Here is a 15,234-nt window from a genome sequence, read left to right as displayed (position 1 = left end):
CTTTTCTATGCAGGGACCGTATGCACCTTTTTATATCTATCTACTATATACTTCCTCCGTTCACTTTTTAATATCATATTGCGCTTTTCGAAATTTAATTTGACTAATTTTCAAAGTTAAATTAGATTACATTAATTTAATATTTTAAACGAAAAATTTAATTTTAAAAAACTATATGATAGGTATTATAAATTGCAATTTTTTGCATATCAATATGATAAAAAAATACATCATAAAATGTTAGTCAAATTTTTTATAGTTTGACTTTAAAAAAGGAAATCATGACAATTAAAAGTAGACGGAGGAAGTAATATAGAATGATTATATTATATACAAATAATTCAAAGTTGTAATGTTACCCTAGTTATTAGTATTGCTTTTGGTTACAACTAAGATAAAAAAGATCATCTCCAGGTTTTATATATGTTATTAAAGTTTGACATGATTTCTATCTACTACGTAAACAATATTGTAAATATAGTTAAATCACTTTATAATAATGTCATTTATCGGAATATTCACTATTACTATATTGAAATATTTTTATAGAAAGCACATAAAATGTAATATTTTGATGAGTGATGTTACATGTAAAATATATTTTGGCAGTCACATGAGTAAGTCGTTTAATATCAAATATATATTTTTATTTAACTATAAAATGTAATATTTCAACAAGTGATGTTACTGACGCCCTTTAAATATATGTGCCTCTGCAAGTATTGCTTCTTCCATCTTCATCATATTAGTATTGCTTCCTCCCCAATAACACTAATTTCAAAACTTCACCATTGAAATTCAACGAGTTGTTGTTGAAATTCACCATTGAAGAGTTTCGAAGCTTAAATTTTAAAATTTAATCTGTCGTAAAAGTGAATTGTTATGAGTAAATAATATATCAAAAGAATCAAGATATTGAGAGGAGTTTATGTCTGATTTTGAGTTGATGTCCATAAAAACCCATCGGACTCGTCCATAGGCCTTGTTAAGCGGCTTGTTCATAAAATTGCACGATTTATCCTCCAAATAGTTGATTTTTAACTTTTATCCCCCCCCCCCCNNCCCCCCCCCCCCCCCCCCCCCCACCTTTCAATACAGTCTACCCTCCATCTCGACCTCTCACACATCCCTCCAACTTTTATAGTGTTTACCTAAATTATACACAAATATTTTTCAGGACAATATTTTCTATACATATCAAACACAATATCAATAAGAAAATCACTTATTTTTCACAAAAAAAAAATATTTTTTAAGAAAACACTTTCCGTGAAAGTACATTTTTACCTTCATACCAAACACACTCTATATCATTAGATATTTCTTTTTTGTAAAATACATATGTACAAATCTTAAGTGTGTGAGATATGAAACTCGCAAGAAAGTAATAATTTAGGTTGTGTTTTTTAACTACCACTTGCTAGTAGGAACAAGAAGCAAAGGCTTTTGTCTCTGCAATGGCACAGCATATTTTTCATTCATGTCAAGCATCAAAGGATCACCATTATTTGGAAGAGACCACTCAAAGTGATAAACCAAATAAGCCAAAATCAAATGCATTTGTTTTGTAGCAAAGGGCAAGCCAGGACACATTCTTCTTCCAGCACCAAATGGCAAGAATTCGAAGTCTTGACCTTTATAATCAATATTTGTGTTCAAAAATCTCTCTGGCTTGAATGAAAATGGATCATCCCAAAGGTTTGGATCATGTCCAATTGCCCAAAGATTCACAAAAACTAGACAACTTTTTGGGATTGTGTAGTTCATAACTTGACATGTTTCACTTGCATAGTGAGGTAGAAATGCTATTGGTGGATGTAGCCTTAAGACTTCTTTAATGCAAGCATTTAGATAAGGGAGTTGAAAGATTGTTGATTCTTGAATGGTGTTTGAGTTTATTGATCCATTTTGAAGTTCAGAGTTGAGTTTCTTCATCACTTCTTTGTTCCTCACTAGCTCAGCCATTGCCCACTCAATTGTGGATGTCAATGTTCCTGTTCCTGCTGGAAATATTTCCTACAAAACATTTTAAAGAAAAGTATCAACTATGTCAACTCTCTACATGAGTAACGTCTGCGTATGCCCTACTTGTGGGATAATATCGAGTATGTTGACGTTGTTGAGTTAACTATGTCAACTCTCTACCCCCACAAAGATAGGAGTAAGGATGTGTATACCCTACTTGTGGGATCATATCGGGTAGTGTTGATGTTGTTGAGTCAACTATGTCAACTCTCTACCAACACAAAAATAGGAGTAAGGATGCGTGCATCCTACCTATGGGATCATATTGGGTAATGTTGATGTTGTTGAGTCAACTATATCAAATATGTAACTGAAATCATAAAATTGATATCAAGCTATGTTGTTCCGACTCTCCAAAATTGTTGTCACTCCATGTCGGATTCTCCAGAAAGCACTACTTTTAGAGTATCCAACATACCCATCGATATTTTTTAAGAGTTCGAGCAACATGGTATTTTGACATTGATAGTAAAACTACCTTTGATGACAAAAATAGTTAATGGTAAAAGTTAAAAGTCACATCTAACTATCACTTTTTCTTCGTGAGTTTCACACTTCAATTATCAAATATTTTCTTTTTCTATCTAAACTATCACATGTCAACTATTGGTTGTTCCCTTTTCCTAGCTGAATGTTAAGGGGACAACTAATAGTTGACGTGTGTTTTAAAACACAAATGATCACATATCAAGTAGGAAAAGTGAAAAATCAATAGTTAAGCACGAAAAAACATGCATTCTCTTTCAACAAATAGGTTTGTGCCAACACACCTACGACTTCCGTACAGATATTCAAAATATAAAGAAATAAACGCACGATAGAAAAGTAAGCTTTACATACCAGAAGCATGTAATTGATTTGATCATCAGAAAATCCATTAGCAAGCATTAAATCCAAGAAATCCCCATTTTTTTCAACATAAGATTCTCTTCTCTCCTTTATTATCCCTTCCCAAATTTTAAACAAATTATCAAGACACTTCTTTGCCTTCTTCTTTTTACCTTGAATATCAACAACTCCATCAAAAATTGGAAAAAAATCAGCTAAAATTGGAGTTGTACCATACTCCATAAACCTCCAAATATTCCCTTTCATCTCATCAATAACTCTCTCATCTTCCAACTTAACCATATTTCTTGAAAAACAAATCTCCCCCAAAACATTAAAAACATTACCAAAAACAAGATCCCCAATTTTCACAACTTTACCTTGTTTAAAATTCAAGAAATTCACCATTTCAACAACCCCTTTTCCTCTTTTTTCAGCATATGATTCCATAGCTTTACTTGAAAAAAGCTCAGTTTTCCACAAAACCCTTATAGATTTCCAGTGACTATTACACTTTGTAGACCAAAGAAGTGAGTATCTCTTAAGATCTGATTCTTTTATTGGTGTTGCTTTTGGTGCATAACGAGCAGACAGTTGTTTGTCATGATTTTTCAAGATTTCAATGGCAGATTCAGGTGAAGATCCAAGGACTATAAGCTGATTTCCTAGTTTTAATGAGATTAAAGGACCAAGATTTTGGGATATTTTGGTGACTATGATGTGGGGTTTTTGGCTTATGAGATTTGGGATGTTGCCTATAATAGGCCATTGGAATGGTGAAGGTGGAAGATTTTGGGGTTTTTTCAAGAATGTTGAGTTTTTGATTTGAGTAAGGATTATGTAGATTAAAGGTGGGAAAAGAAAGATGAATAAGGAAAAAAGATTTATTGATAACAAGTTCATTTCTTGCGTTTTTTGGTGAAATTTTGGGTTTGCAATGAAAGAAATGTCAACTCTTAGTTGATTAAGGAGTCACTTAAAAATATGATTAAAATTAAGTGGAATTAGTTGAAGTGTAATATTTAAAACTTGTTAGATTTTTAAATAAAGTTGTTAAATTAGGTGGTCTTGGACCTAAAACACTCCGCCTGCGGAATACGGTCGCAAGATCGAAAGTCAAAGAAATTGAAGGGGACCCTGCATAAGTGGTGAAGAATGTGGTTTAATTCGATACAACAAGCAAAATCTTACCATCCCTTGACATATGAACAAGAAAACATGTCCTTAACGGGATGGTACTTACTTTCATACAGGTGCTGCATGGCTGTCGTTAGCTCATGTCGTGAGATGTTTGGTCAAGTCCTATAATTTACACTCCAAAAGCTAGCTCAAATGGAGGAAAGTTGTTCAATCCTTATAAGAAGTTCACTCATCTTATTAACTATTAATGTAAGACTTTTTGCTTTAATCTTTAACACCCTACCTCACGCCTAATGTTTAGCATCTTGTGTGTAGGAAAATTTTGGGTAATTTTTTATTTTTTTATATTATAGTGTTGTATAAGATTAAGAACATTTCTTTTCTTGCTTAGAAGGATAATCTTAAATCACAACAAAAATGAACCATATTACATAGAGGTATATTTATATTTAAATTTATCCCTAATCTCTTCTCTATATTTGAGGTTGAAATATTTAAATAGTTCTACAATAACACAAAAACACATGCAATCACAAATATTTAATGAGACGTTTTATTTGCTTGAAGTTTCTTTCTTTCAGAGAGAAATTTTGCAAACCTACAAAAAAAAAAGGTATTATAATTAGCATTTAAAAAATAAATTTATGATAAACTAAAAAACCCTAATATGTAGCTTATACAACCAAAAGTCTATATCTATTCGCTTCATTTCATTTTATGCGTCTTAATTAGACAAAAAACAAAGTATAAAGAATATTTTTAAAAATAAAAACACATATAACATCTTCTGAAGATTAATTACACCGAGCATATATACGTATATTACCTCTTTAGAGCTTCTTCATTAGTTTCAGGATCCTCTTTGGAGTTTTATTTCTTCAACAAATTTTCACCAACTTGTATCAATAATTTCATATTAGCCTCTGTAGCATTATCCATTGCAGTAGTTGAACTTGTTAGTGCATTTTCCTGGTATTTTATTATATATAAAGAACAATTAATTATTTAAGAACATATACAAAATATACTCAATATTTATACCATTTTATATATATTCCTTGTATACACTTTAGATATCCATCCTATTTAGCGATGAATTATCACAAAATTTTATTGGCTACGAGGGTATATAACTATAATTTTTGACGGAGGAATCAAAATTAAAATTTATACATACAAAAAAATGTATTGACCTTATTATACAGAATAATTTTTCTAACGAAAGGAATTTAATTAAACGTACCCCTTGCACCCTTGTCACGACCCGAGAGCACCCCCAAGTCGTAACATGCGTATTCGACCTCTCGGAGGTCTCATACAAGCCCTTAGCATTCATCACATTAGATATGTAAAATAGTGCGGAATTAAAAACTCTTTAAATAAAATCCCATAAGACTCAAAAGTCACTTTTAAAAACATCATTCAAAAGTACACAAGCGGAATACTAAGTCTCTTAGCCATCTTAGACATAAACGGGAAAACATACTAGGGACACGACCCTTTACAATCAAAAGAAGTATATTAAGTCTATTACAAGAACCTTATCATAAAACTAGAATAGAAAAGTCTTGTCCTCGACATATGAGGACATACCACAAGATCTTGGAAGAACTTCAAGTTCCAAGCTTACTATAGAACCCGCTTACTTTCCGGAACCTACAGTTGTAGAAAATAGAGAAATATGGAATTAGCACAATTAAGTACTAAGTATGATGACCATGCAAAAACATGCTAAAAAAAGGACATTTATTTGAAATATGTGCTTTCATGCCATTTTTGATAAAACCTTCATATCACAATTATAAGAGACACATTTCAAGTCATCATCCATATATAAGACAATACCCACATAATAGACATACTCAACTAGTACCAATGTACAATACATGAATATAATTGACAAGTAAGACTTTTCATCATTTCATGACCTCTATCTCAAGTTACCCAAAGCCACACTTAAGTGAAACATGAAGTGACCGCCCATACAATCTCTTTATATACACCTAAGTGTTCCTAAGGGTTACCATAGATAAGGAATGTACCATTACAATATAACATACTAAATCAAAATTCTTTAATGAACCACTTTAGGAGACATTTAAGCACATAAGAGGACTTTCACATAATAGTCGTTTAGACTTAGGGAACTCACTTTAGCATCTTCTAGGCCTACTCGTGCAATGTGTAGATAGCATCCCATACTACCACCTACACTTTGTAGAACCTATCCAATAACTAGAGTGCACATCCCACATGATGGGAATAGGCATAACCGACATAGACCATACTAGCTAGGCATGGAATCCGGAGTCTACCCTACTCCGTGGAAGGTGTTCTACTTGCCAAAGGTAGAACGAATAATCAACCCATGTAGGCACATGGTTTAGGGGATGTCCAAGGATGTTCATTGTGCCCTAGTCTCATACTCAAGTAGGGCCACCATCCTAACCACATCCACTCGGTGCTAGCCTTGTTTCCCATAGAGTATTTTCATTCACATATGTACTAGAGAGGGTTCCTTTTCTAGTTCAACCAACTCATAGTATCTCTTCCCAAGAAAGGCCCCATTTCTTAGTTATGGCCAATCAAGGTTCATAAGGATAGCTCATTTGACTTTCTTAGATAAGGATTTTCATGCCGTTCCGGCTCCATCCATCTCTAAGTCTATCATTTCACTCAAGAAGAAGGTCATTACCCCTAGGGTTCACCACTTCAAGGTTTCACATTTATTTAGGAAAGCTAGACTTATGAAAGGGCACCATTTCTTAGTTCTGCCGATTCAAGTCTTGGCCTACAATTCCTCTTTTAGCATTTATAGGAAGAGCTCCATTACTAAGTCATAGCCCAACCAAACATTCATATATAAAATCAAGCTTTCATGACACAAGACAAGATACTCAAGTCTAGCATATGAGCTACATCATCATCTTACAAGGACTCATCATAGTCCATCATCACCACATATCATTATTTCAAGAGAAACATGCTTTCTCATTAGCATACTAGCACTTTATACAATATCACATTAATACCATTAGAACATCTTCACATTATAGCTTCACACAAACTTTACATATAGCTTCATATATGACTTTACATATAGCCTCATTCATATATAATAATATAACAATACAATAACACTCATATAATGCCCTTCATGGCCTCAATTCACAATAATACAATATTCCAACATTATGCAATAACTTCCTCAATGCCTTCATGGCTACAATTCACAATAATACCACACAAGAACAAGATATAACACTTCCACCAAAGGTGGATTCAACCTACCAACAACAATCGTCACATATGGACATTTTGTCAAACACCTTGAAGGCATGTAATGAAATCAAAGAGCATGGAAAATAGGGTAGTAATTATGCAACCAAACCAGTGAACAACCTACAACAACACCTTTACATTCATAACATGATCACATTATCTTCATTGAACTCTCATTCATACAATGTCATGATAACACTTCAATTTCTCATACTATGCCTTTAAGGCCATAAGCCTCTCATACCAATACACCAACAATACACCATAAAATAAGCATGAGTAATGACATACTTCAACAATCTAAAGACATTTAAACAAGTTCGATTCATATACATTCATTATCAAGCAACCCACTTTATAAAGGCATAAACTAGGAATAGAGAGAAATCATGGGTTCATGGAGTATTTTCGTCATAAATCATCATTTAAATACTAATACAATCATAATAAGTCATTAATAACCATTTGAAAACGTTTGAAGAAGGAACCCATGAGTTAGAATAAAAGCCCTAGGTTTTGAAGAACTTGAAACCTTTGAAAACTAACTTTGAATGGACTCTAGGGTGAAAGCTAACCCTAGATGAAGGATCACCATACCTTTGCTATGATCTTGCAAGAAATTGATGAAGAAAGACTTGAATCCAAAGCCTAGCTCCCACTTCTTCTTCTTCTTGAGTTGGAGAGAATATTTGAGAAGTGAGGGAAATGTTTTTAGGGATGGGAATGAACTAATGATATATAGGAAATACTATATGCCCTTTGGAAAAAAAATTCGTCCAACACTTAGAAAAAAAAAAGGGGCGGGTGAACAGTAAAATCGGCTACTGGAAATTGCCTTTCTCTGCCGGACAGACTTTACGAAAATGGGCATAACTTTTTCGTCCGAACTCCGAATGAGGTGAAACGAAGTGCGTTAGGTAGCTAACTCAAAGGGCTTTCCATGGATATATTATGGGTCACCCAATTATTTGTGTGCTAGGAGATATGACCCTCCAAAGTAGACCCTCGAAAAAGGCTTCACTTGGAAATTTCGGATTTTGATACGGTTGCTCTAAAATTTGGGTTAGACCCATTTCCCACTCAATTTGACCCCCTAAACAAGAATATGAAGTCGGATTTTTGAAAAACGAAACGGATCTTTTTATATACAGCTAAACAAGTTTCCGGTAACTTCCGAAGCACATTTTTAAGAACTTTTTGGGTCAAATTCAAATATAATCATTTCATTAAGTTCTCGACTCCAAACTCACATGTGAGGCTCTAGTTTCACTCTATCATTTTTCGAGTCGTTACAACCCTCATATATAGTTATTCCAGACTAAGCTACGAGTAATTTAGTGATTGATAAAGTAAATAATTAAGTGAGATGGTCTTACTTGAATTCTGAGGTAATTTTTTTGATCATTAAGAGCTTGAAAGACAGTAGCAATGTAATAATCATTCATATAAGAACTTGCTGAAGACATAATTTGTAGAAAAGGACTTGAATGTTTATTATGAATTAGCCACTCAATAGCACCCCATTTAGCTGTTTCTTGTGCTGTATATGTTGTATAAAAATCTGCAGCATTCCCAGTGCCTAATGAGAGTAGCAAAATTTCATTGTAGTTCATTGATTTAATTGATGACAATGCTCGATCTATTGAAGATAGTGAGGGTAGTGGAGTAACTTGATCTCACTGTTACAACTTAGCTGATAGTTGTTATTCATTGTTAGAGCTTAGCAATTAGTTATTGTTAGGTGTAACTAATTCTGTTATTATTGACATGTGTCAGAATGTGATAGGTTGTGAATGTAGTAGGGTCAAGTATATATGCATGTACATAATGCATTGTAAGTTTAGTTTTTCCAATCAATAAAATCAGTTCACAGATCACATCTCTCTTCTCTCTCAAATTAGATCTTCATTTGTAGTTGTAGATTTCACATTTTGTCACGATCCTCTTGCATCGAATGGTTGGTTGCCACGCTAAGTGCAACTAAGGCCTGTATGTATATTTACTGTCATGTCAGAGCTTTCTATAACACTCATTCTTGGTAAGAACATATTTGCATCATTAATAATGTAACAAACATATGAATAGATGGAGACCATGTTTTTAATGAGGATATATTTAATCTCACTAGTTTAGGGCACTAGTTGGATTTGAACTATGGTCTTGCAGGTGATCTCTCAAGCTTGTACCAACAACACAAAGACACTCATATGTTTCTCATGGATGTACAATATATCCTATTTTCTATCAGTTTCTCAAAGATAGATATACATATATAAACATGATTTTTTTCGAAGTTAACAGGTGCACGTGCACCTCCACCAAACCTCGCACGCCTCCCTCGCCTCTCTCTTATCTCGCTCACCACTCTCCCATGTATCTAGTATTCTAGTACATGTGAATCACTCCAGATACTTACATATACATGTATCTAGTGTGATTCACATATATCTGAGATACATATGAATCTCGCTCGCATATCTCCCTACCTAATCTCGTTCGTCTCTCTTCCTATTTTTATGTATCTAATAGCAAAAGTACGAGTATCTAAGTGTAAGATACGTAGAAAACTTTTAATTGGTGATAAGATACGTAATATTTTGAAAAGTACAGATAATAATTATGTACCTGATTTGCAGCAACAACACTACCATCGATAAGATTGAACTCAACTTGATTTCCTTTAGCATCATTAGTGACAAAATAATGTGGTGGAAAATATGTTGGAGCTGCGGCCGTGCTGTAGCATATGTCACACATCTTTGCATCCAACTCAGGAGAATTGGCTAATTGTGTATAAGTTTGTCTAATTAGATAATTATTTCTAAAATTAGCCTATAAAAATATAATTTGCTCGCGATCGGTACGTTCAAATTTAGATAGGTCATTGATCCGTTCATTTATTGACTCATCCTATTGAAAAATTGAACTGATATATAGAAAAATTGACCCAATCTTGTTATAATATTTTTAGGAAATACATTTTAATTTATTATAACTCAACTCATTTTAATTCGAGTAAATTTTAAATCGATTAATAAATTAATATAATATATTGAAAGATTTACCTTGGAATTAGTGAATATTATTGGTTGATTTTTCTTGATGTCAAAAGTTGGAATGACAACATTTGTTAAAGCTTGATGCAAACGAGTCTCTCCCAACTTATCTGCAAAACGTTGTGAAGATATTTTCTATCATATTTTGGAGAAAAAATTGGAGGCAATGCACTGTAATTGAAACCAAAATTTTGTATTAAAATATATTTCGATACTGACTTGACCTATACACATTTGTTGTAGAATGGAAATAATATGTGACAGCCCAGCCCGTTAGTGATATTGTTAGCTTGTTCATAAGACCTGTTTACTTGTATACCAATATATTTTCTTATTTGCTGAGGTTTCTTATCTTAAGTTGGGGTGTCACATACACCTCTTCTATGGACTCAACGTCCTTGCTGAGGTTTACCCCACTGCATGAGATTTTTCTAGACTCAGCACTACGATTTTCCCCGCATTTTCAGAATTTGCCTAAACTCAGTTGAAGTCAGGGACACATCGATAAAACTGACACATGATTGACTTTGATATCATTTGTGACTGTCCAACACGCTAGTGATGTTATGACGACTTTAAAACGCATTATTAATTGGTAAGACTTTCTTACTTGTATGCCCAATATCTTTTCTATGTTTTACCGATGTGAAACTGTAACATCCCGCATCTAGAAATAATTAGAATGTAGTTTAAATCTGGAAATTTTTGTTTTTGGAAAGTTCAAGGGAAATCTGGAAAATTGTAAGCAAGTAAAGTTGAGTTTTAGTCATTTTCAAATGATCATAACTCCTAGATCAGGATGATTTAGGAGTAGTTATTGATATGGTTGGAAATCTATTGGAACGATCTTTCCAGCGCTGTCGAGTTTGCGCAATTCCGAGTTCGTATGAGTGAGTTATGCCCTTTGGAAGTTGGGCTGTTGGAATGAGGAAAGTTCTATCCGAATTTTTAAAGGGTAGTTTGGTCTTTTCCTTACCCTTTTATTTTAATTAGTTTTAGTAATAATTTTAAGGGTCTAAACTGATAGGATTCAGTTTACACTTTTAGAAAAAGGTTAGGGTTTTGGAGGAAGAACGCAAGAAAAGAGAAAGGAGGAAAAAGCTAGATTCGTCGTCGTCGTAAGGAATATACTTGCGAATTTCGCCGAGGATTCAATCAATTAAGGTATGTGAGTATATCTCTCAACGTTGGGTTCGTTCACCCACGTGCCAAGCATGTTTGATGCAGCAATTTCATCTAAAAAAATTGGATTTTGAATGTTATTGAATGTGGTTCTTGAATTACTTTCGTTCTTGAACATGAGTTGAGTTTTAGGAGTTCTTGATGATTAAGTTGTTAGTTCTTGAGTTCCTTAAGTTAGATCCTTGTGTATATGATTTGGGTACATAAATCTAAAGTGAATTTGAGAAAAAGAATCGGATTAAAACGATTTAGGATTAGAAAACGAGGTCAAAAAAATTCATCAGTTGGTGTCTGTGGGAAGGCTGGCGCGACGCGCCCCCATAGCGCCAGGCAGGCTAGGGCGGTGCGCTAGCAGTGCGCCAGAATAGAGCCCCAGAAAGGTTGGGGCTGGCGTGGTGCGCCTCGGATGCGCCCAAATCGTCGTTTTTCGTCCAGTTTTCGTCATTCAGTCAATTTAAGTTATTCTAAAGTTTATTAACACTCTCCATTGATTCCAACTACTCTAAATGACTTCTAAACATCTAGAAATCATCCAGAAACATAAATCATAACCTTGAATAACTTCAAATTCAAGGAAAGTCAAGAGCCAAGTCTAAGAAGTTTTTAGAGTCTTTTCAAGAAGTCTTTTGCAAATGCTTTTAACTTTGTTTAAAGACTTAAAGTTCAAGTTGAGTAAAGAGTAAAGTTTGAAGTTCATTTCTTCAAAAGTATATGGGGACTAAGTATTCCCAAAGAGATTTAAAATGTTTTCACATTTAAATAAGGACGGAAATTGAGATTTCCAAAGAGCCTTCAGGCTAGTTTTCAGAAAAGAGTATTAGCTTTCTAAATGAAGCAAGCAGGGAAACTGAGATTTCCAAGATAGCCTTTGAGATAAGTTTTGAGCACTAATCTCAAATCACAGAAGAAGTATGTTTTTAAAACATAAGAGCTAGTATATTTTGGGAGTAGTATTGAGCACCGAATTGGGGGCGGGCATGAGTTTAGATAACTCACGTCTCCATAAAACCATGTAGCCATCATGGGCAAAATGGGTCATACTTTTTAGATGAACCCTTTTCGAAATAGACTAGTGGATCCATTAGGCAGTTCAGGTCCTATACCTTTGGCCAGGTATAGGATGCGCTGGCAGCGTGAGGTAGATCGTTGTATCATCACTATAGCTCTTAAGTGATGGTTGTCGGTTAGAGAAACTCCCATAAAAATTATTGTATTTTTGTATACATCAGTTTATTATATTTTTAAATACATCTCAAAGTTATTTGTATCTTGCATACACACAAAGTTGATATCGTGATTTTAAACAACTTTTCTTTATATTGCACTTGCTTTTAAACTGCTTTATATTGAAATGAGTTCAGTCATATTGAGTTGAGTTGAGCCAGGTAAGTTCTTTAGTTTCTCTCAGATTCTTTCTAGCTTATGTTGTTTTAGCATTCCAACTCTCATACTCGTACATTCAATGTACTGATTCCAGTTGACCTGCATCGTATTATGATGCAGACGCAGGTAACTAGGATCGGCATTCCGACGCATCGTTGATCCAGTGAGCAGTTCAGAGTCTGTTGGTGAGCCTCCCTGCTTCCGGAGGATCTATTTCGTTGCTTTCTAGTTTAGTTTATTAGGATGTTGTGGGGTCTGTTTCAACGTCCATCTCAGTTGTTATTAGAGGCTTCATAGACAGTCGGATGTTAGTTCTTTAGTCTTTTCATTGTCATTATTCCATGTTGAGACTTGAGTTTGCCTTAATGGCCAGTTGAATGTTCCCTTATAACATTCCAGTTTATTATATGAACTTATCTTTGTTTAGTTTAAGTCTTTCGCTGAGTCAAGTAAGCCAGGCCAAGGGTTCGCTTGGGGCCAACAATGGTCTTGGAGTGCCAGCCACATCCAGGGTGTAGGCTCGGGGCGTGACAAAAACTTCTTATCCTAAGCTAAAATGTCATATAATATTTAGACAACTCAACATCAAAATGGATTTTAATACATATATATGTATAAAAGTTAAAGTTTAAAATAAAATTGTCAAATAGTATGTAAAAACAATTATGTACCTAGGTGGGAAAATCCTTGGGCCATGCTCAAAGTGAAAGGATACAATATCTTTGGCAGCACAAAAGGGAAGATTATTTTCATTTGGAGCAGTGATCATAGTGGCTAATATTCCACCTGTGCTTGTTCCAGCAATCACATCGAAGTAATCTACAACTCTTGCATCTTTACCATCCAATTCCTGACTCAAAAATAATCTTTTTTAGGGTTGTCGCTATGATGTCTTTTTCTATATGTAATAAAGTCTAACGATAAATCTAACATGGAAGGCAGTTACTGTTCCTTAAACAACACGATATAGGCTTTAAGGAGGATTTTCATGAAGGATTGTGAGATAGCCTTCCACTCCGATAATTTTTCATGTATAGATCGGGTTGTGGACATACGAGATCCTTATAATAGATTTATCGTCATAAAATACTTTCAATTATTAGTTTTGATTTGTCATCTTGTTATTTCGATCCCAACATGATAATCATCAAAATAATACAATTCAAATTAAAAAATATATATAGTAATGCCACACCCACACATACGTTTTAAAAAAAAAGTAGGTACGATACATCGATACCTGAAGTTGGTCTTCAAGAAAAGCAAGAATAGTAACAGGAATAATTCCTCTTATGCCTCCTCCATCAACACTAAGAATTGTCACCATTTCTCCCATCACATGAGATGTTACTACTAAAAAAAGTATAATGAAAAATGATGTTCTAGTTGCCATTGTTAGACCATCTTTTTTGGAGTACAAAAGCATCAACTAACAAGCGAGGGTTTATATAATCGGATGAAAAGTCTTTGGTTCAAGTCCAGAATGATCATTTACTTTTTGTAATCAGATTTGTTGGCAGAGTAATCTCACAATTATGATATTTGTAAGCCGAGTCAGACCTATGTAGGGTCAAAGAGGTTCAAATGAATCCACTTGATCGAAATATTTTAATATTTTATATAGGTTAAATTTGATAAATTAAAATTAATCATATCATGTTAAATGAACTAATGTGATCCTATGGTGTGATGATTTAGTAGGTTCAAAAAATTATTGTGATATGATGTTTGAAACGCCTATGCAATATTAAATCTTAGATATTTTTTTACTTAATTTTTTGTTTTGTGTTACCATATATATTATTACAAATGTGTGCACATTTGGTCAATTTTAAGGTTATACCTTATTACTTTCTGTCTATGAATTATTTTTCTCTATTTTTAACTCTTGTTTTTTTCTATTTTAGAGAGTGTTTGACTTAGAGTTTATTTTAATTGATTTATTTTAAATGCTAAAATAACTTTGAAGTATTTTTGTAGTGTTTGAATAAAAAAAATTTAAACATTTGTTTTAAACTCAAAAAGGCAAAAATTTGTCAAAAGTCATAAGTTAGAATTCTTAACAATGACTTTTAAGTCAAACAGACAAAAATAAGTCAAAAACTATAATTAGAATTCCTAACTTATTATTTTTGACCTATAATTAGTCATAAATCATAATCTCATCCAAACAAATTCTAATTTTATAAGTTGGTCAAATTGACTTATAAAAGATATTTGACTTAGTGTATTAGCTGGTCAAAGTGTTGACCAAGCTTATTTTTAAAAATGATGTGTTTGGCTAGATTTTTGGGAGAGAATAAGTGTTTTTCCGTAGTACATAGTAGTTGAAGTTGTT

At 33.5% G+C, this 15,234-nt stretch overlaps 1 protein-coding gene and 1 pseudogene across 1 annotated transcript; both read right to left on the bottom strand.

Moving 5' to 3' along the window:
• Positions 1–1,243: 1,243 nt before the first annotated feature.
• Positions 1,244–3,578, bottom strand: LOC125878251 (probable (S)-N-methylcoclaurine 3'-hydroxylase isozyme 2). Its single transcript, XM_049559457.1, has 2 exons — positions 2,866–3,578; positions 1,244–2,016 (listed from the first exon to the last, which is right to left on the bottom strand). Exons 1-2 carry the CDS (start codon positions 3,301–3,303, stop codon positions 1,411–1,413), a joined length of 1,044 nt encoding a protein of 347 aa, XP_049415414.1. The 5' UTR covers positions 3,304–3,578; the 3' UTR covers positions 1,244–1,410.
• Positions 3,579–4,533: 955 nt separating this feature from the next.
• Positions 4,534–14,289, bottom strand: LOC125878253 (patatin-T5-like; annotated as a pseudogene).
• Positions 14,290–15,234: the final 945 nt, after the last annotated feature.

The sequence above is a fragment of the Solanum stenotomum genome, chromosome 10, assembly GCF_019186545.1.
Source record: "Solanum stenotomum isolate F172 chromosome 10, ASM1918654v1, whole genome shotgun sequence".
Taxonomy (NCBI): domain Eukaryota; kingdom Viridiplantae; phylum Streptophyta; class Magnoliopsida; order Solanales; family Solanaceae; genus Solanum; species Solanum stenotomum.
The sequence above is the reverse complement of the archived record's forward strand: the minus strand, read 5'-3'. Positions and strand labels throughout refer to the sequence as shown.